The following is a 21,695-nucleotide window of genomic DNA, read 5'->3' on the forward strand; positions in this document are numbered from 1 at the left end:
GACAGATGTTCAGTTACTATAGTTATCAATTTGAAATGTTAAAATAATAAATAATGCATATTAATAAAACATTGTATAACAGTTCAGTTACTTATAGCTTAAAATGACGTCAATGGCAAACGCTATTGCCGATGGTTAAGCGAGGATCGATTAGTCAGGTCTTCTACCATGCTCTGGAAATGCTTCAGTTTTGTTTTGTTACCGGATTTAACTTCCTGGATAAACAGCCAATCAACGTCAGACACTGCTCTGTCACTCCAGCGACGTCCAATCACAATATAAAACAGTCAATGGGCGGGGCCTTGCGTGTTGACGTCTGCGCAGAGGTTGTGCATTGCTTTAGTTTGCGAAGTACAGCGGAGTTGAGCTGTCAAAAGCGTAATGGAGAATGGGAAAGGCTTTTAATTGAACTTAAAAACAACACAAGAAAAAACTGCAGTGCATGTTTAACAGATAATAGCATCGTGTTATTATTCAAGTAAGTATATATTTACAAGGAAGGTGTAATACATAAGCATGTGGATGACGGAGATATTTGATTGAGACATGAATATGGGTTGGTTGGTATTGATTTACAATACTGTAGTTCGGCTGCAGCTGGCAATGCGCAGTGAACATTGTGAAGCAGTGAATTAATGTGTGCGTGAATCGTGTTGTATTTGTATTACTTAAAAATAAAGCTCTGTCCTCATTTTTAACAGTCATTAATGTAATGGGAAAGACTTTCCTTGAGACAGAAGTAAAGGATTTCAATTTAAACGATTGTTAACGGTCCATACAAATGGGAACTGCAACATATTTGGGTTGTCAAATATCAAATTAATTTCACCTGCGTGCATATGACTGCTGGAATGAGTGTGTGCAAAAATGAATCTTCAGTAAGTGTAGATCCAATTATGAAACCCACAGACTGCAGATGTAATCCATTTACCTGAGCACAGGACTCCATGGTAATGTAATTTGCAATTGTAGGCTCATATTAGATTCTTGTTACTCATGCTGGAGTAATCCTATTACTTTCTTGTTAGTCTGCTGTATTTCTAACAGAAAATCCAGGCCACATTTTCACAGTTTAAAGGACACACACACCAGAACAACAGTACAATGAACCAGAAAATGTAAAAAGTATTATTAGTAGGAATGATTTTGTAATGTCATTTTATTTCTCAACTTTGGTTAAAGGTACAGACATTTGTAATGGAGCCATCTGTTCAGATCTACTATGTTTCATAAACTGGTAAATGTACTCCCTAATTACTAGACTTAGTAAGCCTTAGAGACATATTCTGAATCTAAACAAACAAGGAAAAAGAGCTATGCACATAGGTTGACATCCAGATTGTGATCTTTTTATGTCTCAGCTGAGATGGACGTGGATCCACCCTCCCCGGCCCGGCAGCCCCCGCCAGGCCGCTCTCAGTTAAACGCAGCCAGTGCCTTTGCAGCTTTGGCCACGTCGGCCATGCGGGAGGAGAAGATGAGAGCAGGAGTTGCAGCCTCTGGGGAGTCACACCAGCAGCCCTCAGACAGTGGCTTCTCAGGACTTGGAGGTCAATCTGAAAGCAGTGGTAAGCAGTAAATGTGTTGTGCATGACAAGGCTGCCCTGTTTATGCTTGGATAAGGGACTGATTATTAAGGGTGTGGTCATGTTGGCCTCATTCTTTGCTTGTGATACTCACAGATACAGATGCTTAGTGTGCATATAGGCAGACAGATATAGATATCACCCTAAGGGTTGCTGCTAAGACATAAATAATAGATAGGCTATAGATATACAGGCATACAAATGGCCAGCTAAATACAGACTGATTCATTGAGAGGGCTACGAACTGATGTTCTTCTGTTTAGCCAATAAAAAAGGGAATTCTCAGACACTTTTATTTTACCCAAGAGAGAATTTATTTTTGGTATTCATATACCAGCTCTTCTGATATAGTTCTGACTCACTTTCTCATTCTGAATAATGTGATGTGATGACGGCCTACACCTAACGTCCTTTACTACCAAAATGAAATGAGAAGATACCATGATTTGCTTAACTTAAATAATTGTTTATTCTTTTCATACTAAAATAATTGGCCAACAGCAGCCTCACTCCTCTAGAAATGTCAGCTAAGTGCTCAGTAAGGAAGTGCCTTTTTATCTGTTATTAAGTGTCCTTTCAATAAATGTTTTTCAGTTTTCTCATAAAGGTTCTAAAAGTTAAAGCCAGCTTCAGTACTATCTAGTGAAACGTTGTAAGGACCTAGATTTACTAAAATTAGCTCCTTCAGTATTCGAAAGCATGTGGGATGTCCACACGATGTAGTAAACGTCTCAAATTACACATTTGTCAGTCAGCTGTGTTCAGTCCGGGTTATAGCCATTGACTAATATGTTCATTTGATCTGAATTACTTTTGTTATCTTTGTGCATATCCTTTTAACTACATAGACATTCTGTATATTTTCCATTTAATTCTATCAACACAGTAATGTGTAATGTCTGTTTGCTGTTTTACAAAGTCATATCTGTAAATGAATGTTGAGTAAATGATGGTCCAGTTATTCTTGACTGGTTATTTTAACCTATGTATTCTGTGCCTTTCTGTGTTGTTTCTGCCTTGACTGTCATTAGTTATGCTGTATCCCAAGCGTCTCACCACACAGTGTACTGGGAATGTATTGAGGGTCATAAGCCAAAGATTTCCTTGCCAACTTAACCCAGCCCAGTGGCTGCAGCACCTGGTCACTTTCTGTTTATTACCAAATTGGAAAGGGGATTCCCCTTTCAGAACTGGCTCTGATTGAGACACTCCCTTAAGCTGTACGAAACCATATAAGACTGAAAGTAAACATTTGTACTTCTTTCTTCTTTTTGGGGTCAGTATGTTTAAAATATATCACTATTCATTGTGGCTTCTTTAAGGTCTGCTTCTTGGAGTGATTTTCTTTGTTATTTTAAATGGGAGTGCCCTTTTACAATATTTTCTGTCCAGTTTCTCTGTGGAGATTTGGTGACTAGCTCAAAAAGTATTACTTATTTTAAACTGGTCTTCAGATATTTTGCATTTGCATTAGTACTTTAAAATTAGAAACCTTCCCAGTGTCTGGACGTTCCGTGATTAAAATTGTCCTAATTAGATACTAGTCCTATGGAAAACTTGTTTGTCCTCCCGTCATCCTTATTATATGACTGCCCTCTAAAACTCCTCATCATCTCATAGATAGTATTACTGAAAGTTGCATCATTGTCAACCAGGAAATCATGTATTGCTTTCCTTACAGGCTGAACTGGACACTTGGGCTTCAAAGTTTAACTGCTGCATTACCAAGACTCATTGTTTAAATTAAATTATGCAAAGTGCTGCAATTCTGTGTTCTATATTTTAGAACATAATGAAGACAAACCTTGCTTGTCTAATAATAAAATAAACTTCACACTGTTAAAATGCAAAGTGGATGGTTTTGTGTCAATAATATGTGCTTCACAGAATTTGCATACTGCTTATTTAAAGGGGTATTTTCCTATTGAGATTGGGGGTGCAGTTGTTTCTTTGCATATTATGATTGATGTTTTGTATTTCAAGTGCAATGTATTCATTTATGAATTTCATATGCCCCTGAGTGGAAATTGCCCTGTTCTTAATTAGTCCTAGATAAATAGGTCAAACAGATGTTTTATGTAGTTCATCTAAACACTATGTGGGTATTTTCTATTTTAAGGTTTAAATTTCATGTGTAATTTACAAAATTAAAGACATCTGACTGTATTTCTCTTTTTAGAACATAAATGAGAGATTATATATTTTTAGAAGAAAATGTCCTAGGTGACTTTGAATCACTATTATCATATCGGATGGCAGTGGATTTTGCAGAACATTTAATTTGAAAGGAGCGTTAATCATTTTGAGGAGGCCTATATTTAATGCAGCATTGTGCTATATCTGCACTGTGATTTTTATCACAATAACTGATTGATGGTGTGTGTTAGCAGATTTTGGAGTCTGTTCTCAAAAGTACCTAAATAATCATCTCATTGTTAATATTTCATACAGAGGACACTTAATCCCTACATTCATTAAGAAATATATACATTGATCTGTTATCACAATCACAATATAACTCTCTTGTTAACCCCCCCGCCCCCACCATAAATACCAGGCATTAAAGCAGTGCAGAAAACCGAAACCAGCTTTATTAAGAGAACTCCAATATTATACTTTGCTACACATCTGTCCATGTTAGCTCTGCATTGATGGATTGGGGGTGTGATTGTGATGAAAGTTTTGATGGATGAAGGTGTTCTGCACAGATATGCCCGGCCTGAAATTATGATTGTATTGTTTCTCAGCGCTGATTTAGCATACTTGATTAACACCCCCCTAAGGTGTAAATGTTAGCCTAGACAATCTTTTGTCTCTAATTCGAGTTTAATGAACTTGTATCCGTGCTATGCCATGACGCTACTCACGTCTGAAAACGCCCCAGAGCACTTCCATCCTCAGACGTCTTGCCATCTGCTTTCTCATGTTCGGTTCTGGCAGCTCTCTGCACTTCCTTGAGGCATGTTATTAAGAAGCAGCAGAGAGATTCGGCTGCATAACAGCAAGAGACAGAAATGTGCACCATGTTTGAACAAGTTAGACCATACCGAAAAACCAAACCAAAAAAAGGCCAGGTCTCTCCTAGGGCATGGTTACATTTACAGTGATTACTTTGAACAGAGAACCTTTATTTATTTAACTATGTTTTAAATGCATTAGTCAATACATTGGATTTATTGCATTGTGAAGATTCTGTGGTTGAATTTTGAATGTTCTTAAACTGCCCCCCCACCTCCCCCTTGTCACTATGATGAAAGCTCAATTACAGATACAAGTATATTTTTCATAGAAACTAAATAAAATAATCTGTGCCTTCGTGGTCAACAGCTAAACCTGTTTAACCTGATAAACAGCTCAAGTCATCTAATAGTTATCAAATGGCCATGATGGGTTGAATGGCCTCCTCTTGATTGTACCCTTTCTAAAGCTCTTGTAAATATAAAATGCTGGGGTCCGGCTGCTTTTTATAACTGTAATATTAACACATTTCTTAAAATTGAATGTATTTGTTTTAAAACTGTACAGCTTTATTTGAAAGTCGGTCTCCTGAAACATTCTGTGCCTAAGAAGAGAAATGTAATTTCAGTCTAATGGTCTGAATGTTCTCAATGTTGTTGCTGTGACCAAGACCTTACACAAGGGGGCATCATAAACAGTCTTATTTTGATTGAAAATGGCAGAGGAAGGTAAATAATTTTCATTTTTTGTTTTTTTTGTATGAAATGAATTTCATATTCTACTATGTTTCTTCCTTTTAAAAGACTGACTAATGCAAGGAAATTAAGTCTATTGTACTATATTTATTGGGCTCTATTTAGGCCTAATGTTTACATTTCATAGAAATGCGTTGTTCGCTTCCAGTGGAAAGAAGTCTATTACAACAGAGAATGATACAGGTCTAAAATACAATACTTTTTACTGCATGCACTGAATTTCAGGTCTTATAAATAGTTTTTAAGTATTTAAGGCAGCTTAATTATTATTTTACAAATGGATACATCTGTCTGTATAGGTCTGCAGGTTCAAAATCCTTCCTTGTGTGTACATACATTGAAGAAAATTATATTTTCTTTAGTACTGACTATATACATACCTAACTCTTTGTTGTTTAATTATACATCATATACATACTGTCTATGTATGTACACTATGTTGCCTGAAAGTATGATTTACTAGGAGGATTTACTAGGGTTCTTGTCTACAATTATTCACCCAATATCTTGGTATATATCTACAATTTAACCATATTTAGTATATCTGGGTGCAGGCTATAAGATTTACATTGCATGGATGGCTCTTTTAAATACATGTTCATTGTTATTTCTTAGGCTAGTTCTTGAAAAATATCAGGCTGTTTTTTTCACCTTCAATTGAAAAATCAATCATTGCAGTCCTGTTGTGCCATCTGTAGTTTATTTCTGTGTGACCACAGGAATATTGCTTTTCATTTTCTTACTGAAAGATATCGAGCTCAGCTATGAAAATAATGATCCTTAGTGTTTGCAGTCAATTTTTCCATCAAGTGACTAGACACATTATTGGAAATCACATATGTATTCAGAGGAATTGGTCTCCCCACAGTGAGCATCAGTGTTGGTTACTTAAGCCACTGCGGGGTATTTCACATTTGTTTCTGTGGAGATGAATGATAACTCCTTTTCCTCCCATTGAAAAAAAATATTCCTCATCCATTACTAAAATGTCATTGTGATTGTTAACTATTGCCACCCCTGCTTCCTCAAATGTGTGTGCACACATTTTAACACAACATAAAACAAATATGATCTCTAGAGTGAGCCATGTGTTTCTGAGAGAACTGTGAATTGAATTTGTATGAAGAACAATAAACTTCAAGAAGCTGCAATTTGTTTTTCTGCTAGATACAAAAAGACATATCCTGCAGTATTTAGAACAGATCCATAATAATAATCTTGGGAAGCTTAAACCAAGTACAACATTATCTAAAGTACAGAGAGGAAATAAGTAGTGCAGGAGAAGTTCAATTATACAATCTAAAATAAAATTGTAAAACAAATATCTAACATGGCAAAATGTGGAATCTCAGCACTTACATACTGAGCTATAAATAAATTATGGATTGCAAAAATTGTACCAATTTCCCAAAATATTTTACTTATTGAGACAATTCAAATGTACTGATGTAACATCTGTGTAACACCTGCAAACTCCAGTGAAGTAGAGGTATTGTGTCACTGTCAGTGTTTCCGTATTACAATTGAAGTTCACGATTAATATGGGTAAAGACACTCAGGTATGTTGTGATGATAATTTTCTGCCTTCTTATGACAGATTCTTCCCAGGTGGAATAGTTTTCACTGCAGCCCACACTCTGTTGAGAGATCAGGTAGTTCTGGTACAAGAAACGCATTTTCCCAAGACTCGTCTATCTTTGAAAGGCTCCAAACCCCCTTGTCATTTAGCTGCCCTCGCTCCACAGGGGAAACGGCTCTGATTATTGATTCTCATGTGCTCCAGTCCCTCAACGCTATGCAGATATGGTTTCTATCTGCAATGAAAATGTATCCTTCTGCAGCAATTTTCCATTTCCCCATTGTTAGTGTGCTGCCACAGAGGTCCTTCCCAATTTAGATATGAAGCTCCATTGTTGCCTTTTGTTTGTTTGTGTTACTTGTAGTTAAATCTAAATATCTCTATTGTAAGTCTCACGCTGCGGACGATTACAAGATTAAGGCTGATATTGGCGCTTGCTTCAGTAGGTTGGAGAGTAATTGGGTTTTTGTCTTGAAATTGCAGTTTATTTTCAACTGCTGCACGGTGTCTCAGCAACAAATGAATTGCCCCCCATGGGTAGACTAGTCCTCATCACCTGCTGAAATGTGTGCACTGATGCCTGTAACACATCGCAGCAATACAAATCTGCAGTGTAAAATTGTAATTTCTAAGAAACATTTCCTGAACATGCAATCTTTTTTTTCCTGTATAATCTGCAGAATTTTGATGTCATGGCTTACGCTCTTGTAAACACATCCAATATTTTATACCCACAGAGCCAAAGCAGGAGACAGAGTTCAGATTTGATGAGCAGGAAGAGAAAGCGAAGGCCGGAGACCCCAAAGCCCAGATTGAAGTAAGCCATTATTTTCCTATCTAGAGTCTATCTAAGGGGCCTTACACTTTGAGAGGATAATACACTTCCACCAAGTTTTATAGCTGTCATCGTGGCTACAGCTGTGCTTCTTCCTACAGCTCTCCAAACAGGATATCGCATTACAGTGCATTAGCAACATGCTTTTCAGATTAAAATATTACTGATCATTCAGAGACCGTGTGAAGAAATTCGTGCTGAGGTGCAAGTATACTTAATGTTTTTTTATGATGTGATGGATTTAAAAGCAGGGTGCTTCATTTGATGTTAATGCTCAGTTTGAGAGACTTGGCCTGGTAAGTGGCATTTATTTTGTAATCTTTGTGAAAGATAAAGCCCTGTCTTCAAAACATTGTTCCTCCATTTCGAAGTGTAAGTGCTCCAGACATGACCTGGGATGCTTATTTCAGCTGATCAAGGTTGATATCCTTTACAAAAAAAAATGTCTTCAGTTCTTTCTTTCTCATAAGCATAAAAAAATGTCAGACAAGGTTATAAGCTGAATAATATGGATATTTTTCCTGTTTACTAATTCCTAATCCTGCTGAGTATTACTGTATAAACTAAACTATAATAACATACATGGAGTGCATTTTTGTATACTAAGTATTCATCATCTTAGTGATGCTTTATTTGTGCACAAAAAGTAAAGTGTGGATTTTTTCCAACTACTGTTTTTTTTTTTAAGCATTTATTTGTTTCAGTGTCATCTCCACACAAACAAAATCAATATAGATGGTTATGTTTCATGCCCTTCTCAATTGATCAGTGGACACTGAGAAATTATTAGATTAAATAACGTATCCTTTAGATTGGATTTTAAGGGGCTTTTGTTGAGCATTGAATTTAGTTTCACTTATGTGATAAAATGTCTTCATTCAAATACAAAATTAAAATACATGTTGTCTAAAGGCAGACAAAGAACCTGGATCAAAGAAGGTGTAGTTTGTTGTAGTAGCAGTTATTGAATATTTACTGGTGCCAGTTCAAGCTTTTAGTTTGTGATTATTTTTCTGTCCAGGCATCTGTGTTTCTCTGTGCCAGATTGCCTGGAACAAGCGAATGCTGGGAAGATCCCTCCAAGGCAAAGGTTCTAGCTAGAGCTGTAGATTAATAGAGCTTTACTGGGGTTGAATTGGAGAGCAAGGTTGTATTAAATTGCTTCAGATTCCACCCGTAGGGAAAACCATATGTTGTTAAAATGGTTTAACTTTCAATTCTCTGAAACGTAATGGACCCTCCATTAGCAAAATAAACATGGCTGATTATTTTATGTAGCGCCATTTGAGTACCTATCTGTTCCTGTGACTCCACTCTAAAGAATTTAGGATTTTTTTTGCCAGCAACAGGGCTTACACACACACTATTTATAGCCGGAGTAGAGCAGGAATAACATCAGCAATTAAGAGACATTTTCTGTGGTATGCACTATGCAGTCTTCAGTACATTATTTAAAAATAGTTAGGCTACGTCTTGCATGTTTTATATAACATTACATGTCATAAAGGAAGAAAAATCAGTGGTCAAAAATATAGGTATACTTTCTAAGGTGCTAGCCCAAGACAAAATTTTATTTATTTATTTATTTAAAATTAACACTTATGTATGATGTGTTTTATCACAGCTTAGCAAATATTACCTGAAGTTAGCAGAGGAGAAGGATGAGGAGCTGAACAACTGCAATGCGGTGAGCTGGCTGCTTCAGGCTGCGAAGCAAGGCCGGAGAGAGGCCGTGAAGCTGCTTCGACGCTGCTTAACTGAAAGAAAAGGTGTGTGTTAATTGGAAAGATGGTACTTGTTCATTTTTAAGTCTACACATGTGCTAGAATAAGTAGGAGCCTGGAGGGGGTTGTTTTTTTAGGTGTTTAACTGGCTTCAGTTCAGAGTCTTGCTCTTAAGAAGTAGCTCTTATTTTCGGTCTTGGAACATACCTAAACTTAATTGCCACTGGTGACTGTTGGTCATTTAAGTTGTGAATACGTGAATCAAATCCACTCATAATTGTCTGTGTTCAGGACTTGAGAGATTCAGTTATCTTGACCTGTTTGCAAAAGGCAAATCCTTTGAAACCAGGGATTCATCTAGTTGCCCTTCTTTGAACGCTGTGCAGAGCAGCAATGTTACTGTATGCAGCATCACATCAAGCACAAACTGGAGCAAACACAAACAAGCCCTTGTGGATCAAGCAGTATTCAATTCCTCATTTTAATATATGTCCCCTTTAGATACAAGTAAACGATGTCAAAAAGTATAATGAAAACCCCAAGACTAACGAACTATATCCTGTGACTTCCTCTTAATCAGGAAGTAACACACACACATTCACTCTGTGGTATTTTTTTAGGCATTACAACTGAGAATGAGGAAGAAGTGAAGAGGCTGTCTTCAGAGAGTGATTTTGAAAGGACAGTGCGGAAAGCAGCTTTAGTAATGTACTGGAAATTAAACCCTGAGAGGAAAAAAAAGGTTGCAGTGACTGAGATGCTGGAAAATGTTGGACAAGTCAATGATGAAACAGGTAGGGAGAAACCCTTTAATCTTCTACACACAGGCTGCATCCCAAATGGCACACTTGCTCCCTACACCCTTTGACAAGTGTACACTTGGCGTTAAGTTGTGCTGACATCACAGAGTGTCCCCTTGAGTGAGCGAGGGTGTAGGGTGAAGCTAAAAGCATTCAATGGGACACACTTCAGTTTCATCATTCATGCCTTTGCACGAAAAAGTACCTACGCAGTCTTTTCTTGTCATCTGTCTCTGTATTTAATTAAAATAATAATAATAATAATAATATTGTTATTAATAATAAATAACAAGTGTGCGATTTGGGACACAGCCACACTGTAAGGTTATGTGGCCTTGCTTATTTAGTAGTAATTTCCTTGCCATATATAAATGAAAGGGCTGTTTTTTCTCAAAGTAGTAGTGTGTACAATTATTTAATTGTTATGCAATATATCATTTATCATTGATAATAAACCTCCTGTGAAGTAGCTGCAATCAACAAGTAATTAGTCTGAAGCCTTACCTCAGCTTCTGTGTTATGTAATGAATGGTGCCTGTCTGTGACCGAAATCTATACCCAGAATGGGATGTAATGGGTTTAAAAAGAAAGTACATTGCAGAACTCAGAATAAATGTGGTAGTATACATTAGGGCATGCATATGTGTCTCCTTCTTTTTCTTCCCCCCAACAAAGATGGGGCAGCCAGACCAGGGCCTGTGTCAAAAACCATACAGAAAGAGAGGAGAGTCCTGGAGCGCCTTGTCAGCAGCGAATGTAAGACAACGCATTTCTTCTTGTTTCGTTTTTGTATTTTTCTTGGTTCTCCAACATCTCATTCACCAGCAGTATTCAGAAGTCATTTCTGCCAGGCTCCATTAACTGAAGGATTCTAATGAAGGAAAAAACAACACTACCTTAATGTTAAAAGACAGAAGCAAATAAACAGTTTATAAGGAGTGGTGAAGGTCTTGAAAGATTTATACTTTACAACTTTAGAATTATGGAAGTGCATGTTATGTCTATATATTTGACACTTTATAATCAGTGTAACCAACTTTAGTATACCAATCAAGAAGACCACCCAAATACCTGGGGACGATCTGTACAGTCTGCATTTCAAACGTTTTTCTTTACTGGCTATAACATTAACTGTAAATGTAGTTTTCAGCACATCCACGTACAAATAGACAGCCTCTGGTATCCAAATTTATTACAATATTTCCTGCTTCTTTCAGCCAGCAAATATATTGCTTTAGACGATTTTGTTGAAATCACCAAGAAGTATGCGAAAGGCATTGTTCCGTCCAACCTGTTCACGAGCAGCGATGATGACGACGACGAACTGGCCGGCAAGAGCCCCGACGACCTGCCCCTGCAGCAGAAGGTGAGGCTTGTGGACATGTTGCCAAAGACTGAGATGCGAGAGGATCTACCTTGCACCTTTCCTACCCACTAATGAACCTACAGAAAAGTTTTGTTTTACTGAAGCACTGTGTTCTGCCAACACAAATGTTTAATATGTTTAATCAACATTTTGCCATAGCAATTGTGACCTAGAAACGGAGAACCCAAACTTCTCTAAAGGATGTTGTAAAATCACATTCTAATATTTTTTATTAGATGCACAAAATTATTTTGTAGACCGTGTATTGTAATGATCTTGTATTGCACACTTGGAAAGAAGAATGAACCCACTATGGGTCAAATAAGGTGTAGACATTTCCAGTGTCATATTATCATTTTCCTTGGAAGTAGCTGCTCAGGTTTTGACAGATGTTGGAGAATGATACAAGGATATATGTTTATTTCTCACATTGATTTTGTTTAATGTCACCGGATTGCATCCTGCATTGATGGCTTGTGACATGCTATGAGTCAAATAAGTATGATAGCTTCTACAGCAGAAGACATTTTTGCAACAGAATAGATTAATTGTGACAGAGCGCCGCTGTTTGGGAACTGTAAATAAGCCCCTGTTTCTGGTGGGGGGGGGGGGGGTTGGGGTTCATTTTCTGCTCTAGGTTTCAAAAAGAAAGTGTTAAAAAAAACACACTGCCAAACTTCTGAGGCCTCTGCTGTTCTCTACCTGACACTTTCCATAACAATTAGTTTTCAGCCTGACTCAGCCTGCTGCTGCTGTATTCATGCTTTGCCGTAAAAAATGTGTCACTGGATGCATATCCATGGAGACAAGTGTACTGCAGAGATATTAGATGTTCAGTGTGTAGTTCTCCCTGTTGGTTAAGGTTTGGCTTATATGTGAACTATTTTTGCATCATGTATTTACCTGTAAGTGGTGTCTCTGAATTTGTTTAAACAACTCTCCTTTATCTCCTCTGATTAGTATCTTGGCAATGCAAAAACAAATCCTATGTTTGATATATTTGTTTATTTCTCTCTCTCTCTCCAGATTCTGAAATACCCACTTCATGCCATCATTGAAATCAAAGAACACCTTATTGACTGGGCGTCCAGGGCTGGCATGCACTGGCTGAGTACCATTATCCCCACACACCACGTCAACGCCCTAATTTTCTTCTTCATTATTAGCAATTTAACGATCGACTTTTTCGCCTTTGTTATCCCCTTGGTCATCTTCTACCTGTCCTTCATTTCAATGTTGATCTGTACTCTGAAAGTTTTCCAGAACAGCAAAGCTTGGGAGAACTTCCGAACTCTGACCGATCTGCTGACCCGCTTCGAACCAAACCTCGACATTGAACAGGCCGAGACCAATTTCGGGTGGAATCATTTGGAACCGTACCTCTACTTCATATTGTCTGTGTTCTTTGTGATATTTTCCTTCCCGATCGCCAGCAAAGAGTGGATTCCATGCTCTGAGCTCGCCACCATTGCCATTTTTTTCACCATCGCAAGCTACATGAGTCTGAGCTCGTGTGCCGAGCCGTACACGAGAAGGGCTCTTTTCATGGAAATTGCATCTTCTGTGTGTGCCCTGACCAGCAGCCTTCCAGAAAGATTGGCCTTCCTTCGTATTTTTGGTCAAACCTTTTTCACCCTTCCTCTGGGAAATTTTATTGTTTTGAAAATGAGTGTCCCGTGCCTGTTCTACATGTACCTTTTCTATCTCTTCTTCAGGATGGCTCAGTTGCGGAAGTTCAAAGGCACCTACTGCTTTCTGATTCCCTACATGGTGTGTTTCATGTGGTGTGAACTCTCGGTGGTGCTCCTGCAGAACTCTACTGGAATTGGCCTCCTCAGGACCTCTGTTGGGTATTTCCTCTTCTTGTTTGCCTTGCCTGTCCTAACGCTGGGGATCATAGCCATGCTCATTATCCAGTTTGTGAAGTGGTTTATCGCCCTAGAGGTCACGAAGATCGTCGTCACCTTGGCCGTCTGCGCCATCCCAGTCATTCTTCGATGGTGGACCCGGTTTAGTTTCTCCTTGTTGGACATGGCCAAGTCGTTGACCAAAAGCTCCATTGTTAAATTGATCCTAGTCTGGATCTCTGCTATCATCATGTTCTGTTGGATCTACGTGTACAGGTCTGAAGGCATGAAAGTGTACAACTCCACCTTGACTTGGCAACAGTACAGCTTCATCTGCGGCCCTCGGGCATGGAAGGAAACGAACATGGCACAGACACAGATCCTCTGCAGCCACCTGGAGGGCCATCGGGTGACCTGGAATGGGAGGTTTAAATATGTGCGGGTCACAGAGATTGAAAACGGAGCACAGTCTGTCATCAACCTGCTGCCCTTCTTCATTGGAGATTGGATGAGGTGCCTGTACGGCGAAACCTATCCGACCTGCGACCCGGGGAACGCTACCATAGAGGAGGACGAACTGTGTCGGCTCAAGTTCCTTGCGAAGCACGAGTGCCACATCAAGAGGTTTGACCGTTACAAATTTGAGATATCTGTGGGAATGCCCTTCAGTAAAAAGAACGGGAATATGACTTCGGAGGAGGAGGATGCCACAAAAGATATCGTCCTCAAGGCCAGCAATGAATTTAAGACGGTTTTGCTGAACCTCGGACAGGGGAGCTTGGTGGAGTTCAGCACAGTGTTAGAGGGACGTCTGGGCAGCAAGTGGCCAGTCTTTGAGCTCAAAGCCATCCGCTGTTTGAACTGTATGTCCAAACTCGTTCCAGTGGGCCGGCAGTACAAAATCGAGCATGACTGGAGGAGCACAGTGCAGAATGCCTTTAAATTTGCCTTCGATTTCTTCTTTGATCCATTCTTATCGGCTAAAATTGACGTGTGACATGAAATCCCATTAGATGGTGTCCCCAGCGGAGTTGTGTACAGGTATTGTACACAATACACATCTGTGATACTTTGAAATGCACTTCACACAGAAAGGTAGACAATGCATGGTACCGCCTTTGCCATCTTTGCACGAGTTCATTACAACTGTTGAGATATATATACGTATACAAAGTCACACACACACAGGCATCGATTACTATACTATACTATACATTTTCAGTGTTGATCTTGTGGTTTGGAACGATTGTAGTAGCTGCTATACCAAAAATGCTGCAGGACATTAGTAAGAAATATATCTGAAGTGTGTATCAGACATGTTCATATATTTGGGCAGTCAAGTAGCTTTAGGCTTAGCTCTTTGTACCGAGATTATTTTTCAGGTAATAGATTATGCCTTAATTTATCCAAGAAATAGCTTTTTCAGCATTGAGCTTTGTACATAGAGGCTGATATTAAACAAAACATAAGCATCTCCACGGAGTTTATTTTAATTGAAAAAGAAACCTCAACTCCAATATTGACAATTTCCAGGGTGCAGGCAGTTGATTTCCCAGAATACCACTTTTCTAATAAACACTAATGTGGATATCTCATTTAAACTCGGGCGTTCTCAGCTATAGGAAAATTAGAGTTACGAGCAATTGTAAAGGTATCCTACCCTTCCAAATCATGTTGACTAGCTTGTTATGAGCTTGTTATGCTTTAATTAAGATGCTGGTCGTGTATTAAGTCAGATTGTGGCCTTCGGGAGAGATTGCTATGACTCTTCTTTGGTAGTTTTTAAACAATCAGCGGTTGACAGACACTGTGGACTTTGTACTGTGTGCATCCAGAGGACCTGTACTACTCTGATAGGTGAAATGTTTTAATTTAAATCAATCTTAAAACAATCTTTTAGCAATATGTGGTTTTAGAAAGCTTGCACTTTAAGTATTGTGCTTAATATCTCAAGTAATTCAATCAAACTGATATCACAAGGTGCATTCACTGTTCAACTGCAAATATTTAAGAATAGTGACATTAAATTATTTGACGTTATTCACTGGCTGCTATATAGAGGTACATGAATTACTAAATACCACTAAATATCAAAAATAACATGTCTACACATTTCCTGCACTAACCATCATTGCTTGGTTAGTGAAATTATTTTGTTTTAGATTTTAATTTTATTATAAAACAAAAGTACTTTCTAAGCATGTTAGAAAAATCCTGAACTCTCTAAAAATGTTATATTTGTGTATTGCCAAGATGTAAAAAAACATGAGAGCTGAAGTGCCTTGGCTAGCATTGCCTTTTAGTGTTCCCCAGTGGGTTTCTAAATTGTGATCAGCGGGAGGATTGTGGCAGAACTGGGACAGACATGTCACTGCCAAGGGGACTCCAGAGCAAACAAGTCTCAGATCGTATGTATTCACATTCAAGGACAGGTGAAGTATCCCGACTGCCTGGAAATAACTGGTCTCCTTTTAACATGTTTGTTTGCAAATTGGTCCCCTGCTATAAATGAAAAAAATTTAGTGTTGAACTCTGCATTTAAAACTTTTTTTAATACTCTCATGTAACAATGCTCTAAAACAAATTAAAATGTTGTAAAAAGAGAAAGCAGCACGGACTTCAAATTGGAAAAGTCATGGTCATAGATAAAATATTGAGAAGGCTGTTATAAAATGACGTGTGTGTATGATGTGGGTTCGGTCATATCTTTAAGTTTTTGCTGTTTTTCTGAACACACCATTGAAAAACATTGAAAAAGTAATTTAATCCAATGTATACGACTAATAGAACTATCTACAGTGCTTAAGTGCCTCCACACCGCTGTCCTGCAAATGTCTGTCTTTGGACTGCGTCATCACTGACCGTTATTACACTGCTGTAAATCAACACTGTGATCAATAAACAGTTATTCAACCACCTGTATGCGATATGTTTAATTCATGGTGAAAGCAACAATGTAGCCACAGTACTGTTTATAGACTGGCAGGTTCTGACTGGCCTTGATGCTGGTTCAGTACTGTCTCACTCTGGCTGCAATGGGCCACTGAGGTATAAGGGCAGCTGGGGCCCAAAAGTCAGTGGAAGAGAGACAACGCTTATCTGCTAAACCAAATAACATTTCTAGAAATGCCATTATTAAGGCACCATTGAAAATACCAAATGGCTGTAAAAATATTGGTCTTTTCTATGTTCTACATCCCCACTGCAAGATATTTTAAACATCCAGTGCTAGTTAGCAGCATGTGAGTTTTGCAGAGACAAAACAGCATTTACAACCAAGACATCTTGGCGAAAACAGCGATATCAATACGAGAAGAAAAGTAAAGGGCATTAAAAAGCCCATTCACCCTGCCTAGCTCCATTAAGACTAATCTCAATATTTACATTCTTTATTGATACAATGATACTCTTCATTGTATCTGTAAAGATCTGCAGGACACTGTTAATGGTAAAAACATTGAAAGCAGGTAAAGGAAAGGTCCTTTTTACACCACATGGGGGCACCCTGACACACTTCAATCAGTGATGCCTATATATCCCTTTACACAGAGATTAGATGTATAAGACTTCTGAAAAAATACTGTAATTTAATTTGCCAAAATGTATTTGCTTGGGTTTGCATCTCAAGAAATGCACACAAGACTGGAGTCCATGGATTCACACCACAGTTGTTTCCAGACGCTGCCAAGAAGAGACATTGCCAAAATGCATCTGAATTCACTAACCCCATAAGGATGGGTTTACATAAGGGTTATTTAATGGCTTATACAGTTTCGTGGTTAACAGGACTAAATTATATAGCAAGCATAAATACATGCATAAACAAAATACTAAGCTTAACTAAAAGTCAAAAATAAGTAAATCCAGACATATAGCAGGGCAACTGTGCATTGTCTGTACTATATTGGACACAGCTCTGCTAGTTACAAGTAATGGAAATATGGCCTCAGGTCTGTCCTGAAGCAAACAAATACATTATTGATTAAAAAAAACAGCAAAAGAAACAGCCAATAATCCAAAGTCATCCGTGGGCTCCAATCATAATTGTATCAGCCCAAAATAATTACATATTTTGAGTCGATATACTGTTCCAACCATATAAGCCAAAACCCTTCGAGATCCTGTTGGTGTAGAATGGTGGCCTGCGTTCACCCAAAATACAAGTTGACACAATCAAATCTTAAAGGGGGTGTCTCAAACTGGTACAATGAAAGTGAATATCACGCTTATATTTTCTTGGATGCACCCCAACATCTCAAATACAGACCCTCCAAGATGGCTTAGGCCTCAGGTGTCTGTCTTTCTTTGCAGATTTGTGTAAGAAATACACACAAGACTATGGATTCACACCACAGTTGTCGTCTAGAAGCTGCCAGGAGTTTAACATTGACAGCCGTTACATCAAGTTGATTATCTCCTCTGAGATCTTCCAATTTTTTTAGATGCAATCAATGTCCATTTACATTGTCCTTTACATTCTATGCGTCTGTCAAATATGACGATGGAAATTGAGAAAAATAAGTGTTTTGGGATTTTTAAGAGGGTTTAATTAAATAAAAACACAAAATGACATGATGGCAACATTTAAGGAAGATTAACTAGACATTTTGTTAAATCTAAAATACGCAGAAATGATGCTAAACAAATAAAAGGGCTCTACACCCATACAACTAGGATGCAATTTTGTTGAAATCTTTATTTGAAAACTCATATTAACATATTTATAATCATTTATTTGACACCTTTCCCCCTAAAAATACAAGAAACAAACACAAATTGCGAATAACGTCAGAGCAGGTAGAAGAATTTCAAATGTCAATGACTGGTCCTGCAAGCTTAGTTATGGCTTAGCAATAAAGAAAGAAATACAGAAATGAATAGGTAAATACATGGAAAATCGGAGAACCCCATAATTCAGTCGCTGACATCCCCCTCGTTTCAATCACTGCATACGGGTGTCTTTTGTATTGTACCATGAAGAATACAATTGAACATTCATTAAAGAGGTAATTGGTCAGAGGAAGAAAAAAAAAAGAAAGAAACATCTTTAATATCACTTCATGTTACCTCAGGGGCGCACGGTGGGGTTATCTGGGAACTAAATCAATTATTTCAGAATAAGCGAAGTCCATTGAAAATTCATTCCCCTTTGCAAAATCTTTCAGCGATCATGGACTACTGTTTTCAGAATGATTGTACTTTCTGATGTACAATTTACCACATTCCTAATTTTTTTTATTTTTTGAATTTTATTATTTTTTACAGAAAAAAAAACGTTACTGTAAAGAGAATTCACAATATATACATAGTTCCATTCACCCTTCGTTTTTGAGTACAGTATTAATAAACATTCCTCATTCCCTTTATTTTTTTCTCGTTAAAACATTTTAGGCATTATAAATGTACATCGTAATACTGAACAATGGTAAACATGCTTTTGTGCTTCAGAACACAAAAAGTATATTAGTTTTTATGGTAACTGGTGCTGTGTTGAGAGTACTCTGCAAGCCATTTTACAGCGAACAGCCTGTTCTTATGGTTAAAAAAAAAGGGCAGCCAAAAAGTCTAAAAACAGATTATTACTATCATGCAGCTTTGTCTTTTTGCTAATGTTCTTGTTGCAAAATATCGCGTGGGGAGACAAAGATCTGCCGCGTCGTCGTCAATTTAAAGTTCGAAAGTCAAACGCAGATCTTGCCTCGATATACAAAGCTTTTCGTGAAGGCTGTGTGTTAAGAGAGTGCAATATCGTATTGTTGAGATTTTCTCTTTGCTATAAAATACAGTCTCTCGCTTCAGGACCCCGGAGACCAGTGTCACAGTTTCCTGTTCGCATTTCATTTATCACCATCGTCATCATCTTCCTCATCATTTTTGGGAAACAAAACAAACCCAAAGAAAAAGATCAGGGTTTTTACACAGACATACATTCAAACTTTATCCACCAAACCTTGTCCACTATAGCCACCAGTAGTGTACTACATACAGTAGTAACCAATTTGCAGCTCTTCCTTCGTAGATTCCCAACCTTTTTTTCTATTTGAACACTAAAGCCACTTAATTGTCAGAAACGGTTCCAAGTAAGGAATCCTCATCAGTATTATCTTGCAGAAAGCCTTAACACCACTATATCAAAGGCCCAAATCATGAACAATCGCAACACAGGCGGTTGTTCGTTCTTTATGTCCGTGTGATCTTAGAAATATGTACGAATGCTCCATGGCAAAATGAACAACGCACATGTGGACGTCCTTAACTCATCAGGTATCCTGCAGTAATCCTTGGAAGTGCCTCCTCTCTGTAGTAGCCAAGGGCGACTAACAAGAGAGATTCTGACTATGGAAAAGATCAAAAGAATAACATGAAATGCATGGGTTTGTTTAATGACTAAAATAACTGATTCTATGTGCTTCAAAAGAGTGATTGGGATATCCTGCTGAGTGCCTTTTATCTCTCCCCACTTCTTTTGCCATTCTTTGTTCTTTCGAAAAATGATCTGGATTTATCAAACCTTCCGCCCAGGTGTATCAGTTAACAGATAAATGTAGTAAAAGTGATGTTTTAATGTCCTAACCCCTACCAAAAATCATAAGAGTAAAACACCTGCTGCTCAGAAACGATCCTCTTCCTACTGACTAACCGGTTAAGGTATATTTATGCTCTTCCACCCTCGTTTGCACCTTTGCAACATATAGCATGAGGAATAAATGGGAACTATGCTGCTACCTGCATTAGTGTATATTTCAATAATGATATTAATGTGATTCTGTTGTTGGTTTCCTCACTTGTCTTAAAGAATAGTAGCATTCAGCTCCCTTGACCAGGAGGAGAGGTTTCTGTTGATCTTTTTACCAACGCCAACAATACTGGAAGTCATGTCTCTCTCTCTGTCTGGAAGCTTTACTTTGAACTTTTCGAATGTGGGAAAAAATATACAGCTATACAACTGAATGCAAATATTAATGTCCCTGGCCTCATGTAACAAAAATCACTAAGAACATGTTTTTAAGATGTCTTTGGAATAAAGAAGCTGAGGTTATGTAACGATACTTCCTCAAGCTTCCAGCACCTCGATTATAAAGAAGTGCAGTAGGCATGTAAGAACTGCTCTCGAGTGTTACAAAGTGCAATCACATAAACCCCAGTGTAATTTTAGTACAAATCCCATACAGGTGAATGAGAACAATGGCAACTTATGCTGCAAACAGTGAAAAAATAAGAAGGAAGTGATTTTGAGATCAAGGAAAAACTAAAATAAATACATATATAAACAAACAAACAAATAAATAAATGTGGTTCTACTGAAAACAATCATGAACATGAAGTAGCGGCTCAAAATGTATTACTACTATTTGTATGCAAGAGGTCAGCACACCCCGGTGGCTCACAGAAGCCCATAACTACCAATAGCCACAAACACTAGTGATCAACCACAATCCACAATTCCAACACAACGAATACACCCCTCACGCAAGATCATCGGCAGGTACGGCACAGCGCTCGAGAAGCCCCGGGGAGGCCTGCGCGGGGCTCGGGCGTCCGGGGGTCTAGTGCACCTCCGAGTTGACTTTATCCTGAAATATGTACAGATTGTTTGTCGCTGCGATGGCAATGATGTTCTGTGCCGGGTGCCAGGCTGTGTGTAAGATTTTCTTGGTGAAGTCCAAACTGTCCACACTGATATCGTCCTTGCGCCGCTTGCCCCCAGTGCACACGCGGCGGGGCTTCAGCACGGCCCGTGGCTTACTGCTCTCCCGCGACGCCTCCAGCGTCACGTCCCTCTTCGTGTTGCGGTCGAACATCCGGAAAAAGTTATTATAGGCGCCTGTCATAATTACACTGAGAGAGAGAGAGAGAGAGAGAGAGAGAGAGAGAGAGTGTTTAGAAACAAATATTCAAGAGCTTTAATTGATTTCACACAGGAAGATAAATTAGGTAACCGCCAGGAATGCCGCAGATGTCTGGGGCACGTGACTCAAACACTCCACCACCATGGGGGACCCACTCTCAGCAGAGGTTTTAAATCAACAACAAATTTTAGGAAAGCAAGCTTCTACTTCTGAGAGATTTCGCCATCAAAACCTTTCCTGAGATGCGAGAGTTTGTGTCAATTTGCCTGAGTTTTATTCCTAAGTCTCCACACCTATCAAATATCTGAATAATATTCTAATAAAATAATAATAATAGTAGTAATCTAATTAGAAGATTTTGGTTAGAAGTTACTGCCCCTGAAACACACTAGCAC

General features: G+C 38.4%; 2 protein-coding genes across 5 annotated transcripts in view; one reads left to right on the forward strand and one right to left on the reverse strand.

The window, feature by feature from the left end:
* The first annotated feature begins 1,366 nt into the window (after positions 1–1,366).
* Positions 1,367–16,368, forward strand: wfs1b (Wolfram syndrome 1b (wolframin)). The gene is made up of 7 exons (XM_066720057.1): positions 1,367–1,568; positions 7,616–7,695; positions 9,338–9,482; positions 10,058–10,231; positions 10,913–10,993; positions 11,455–11,603; positions 12,630–16,368. Exons 1-7 carry the CDS (start codon positions 1,367–1,369, stop codon positions 14,445–14,447), a joined length of 2,649 nt encoding a protein of 882 aa, XP_066576154.1. The 3' UTR covers positions 14,448–16,368.
* Positions 16,369–18,121: 1,753 nt separating this feature from the next.
* Positions 18,122–21,695, reverse strand: part of LOC136766535 (serine/threonine-protein phosphatase 2A 55 kDa regulatory subunit B gamma isoform) — a 108,732-nt gene continuing 105,158 nt past the window's right edge. For all 4 annotated transcript variants that reach the window (XM_066720058.1, XM_066720060.1, XM_066720059.1 and 1 more), the window contains one exon: positions 18,122–21,289. In XM_066720058.1, the coding sequence (XP_066576155.1) occupies positions 20,998–21,289 (292 nt within the window). In that variant the 3' untranslated portion in view covers positions 18,122–20,997. The remainder of the gene's footprint in view (positions 21,290–21,695) is intronic.

The sequence above is a fragment of the Amia ocellicauda genome, chromosome 13 (genome assembly GCF_036373705.1).
Source record: "Amia ocellicauda isolate fAmiCal2 chromosome 13, fAmiCal2.hap1, whole genome shotgun sequence".
In the NCBI taxonomy this organism is placed as follows: domain Eukaryota; kingdom Metazoa; phylum Chordata; class Actinopteri; order Amiiformes; family Amiidae; genus Amia; species Amia ocellicauda.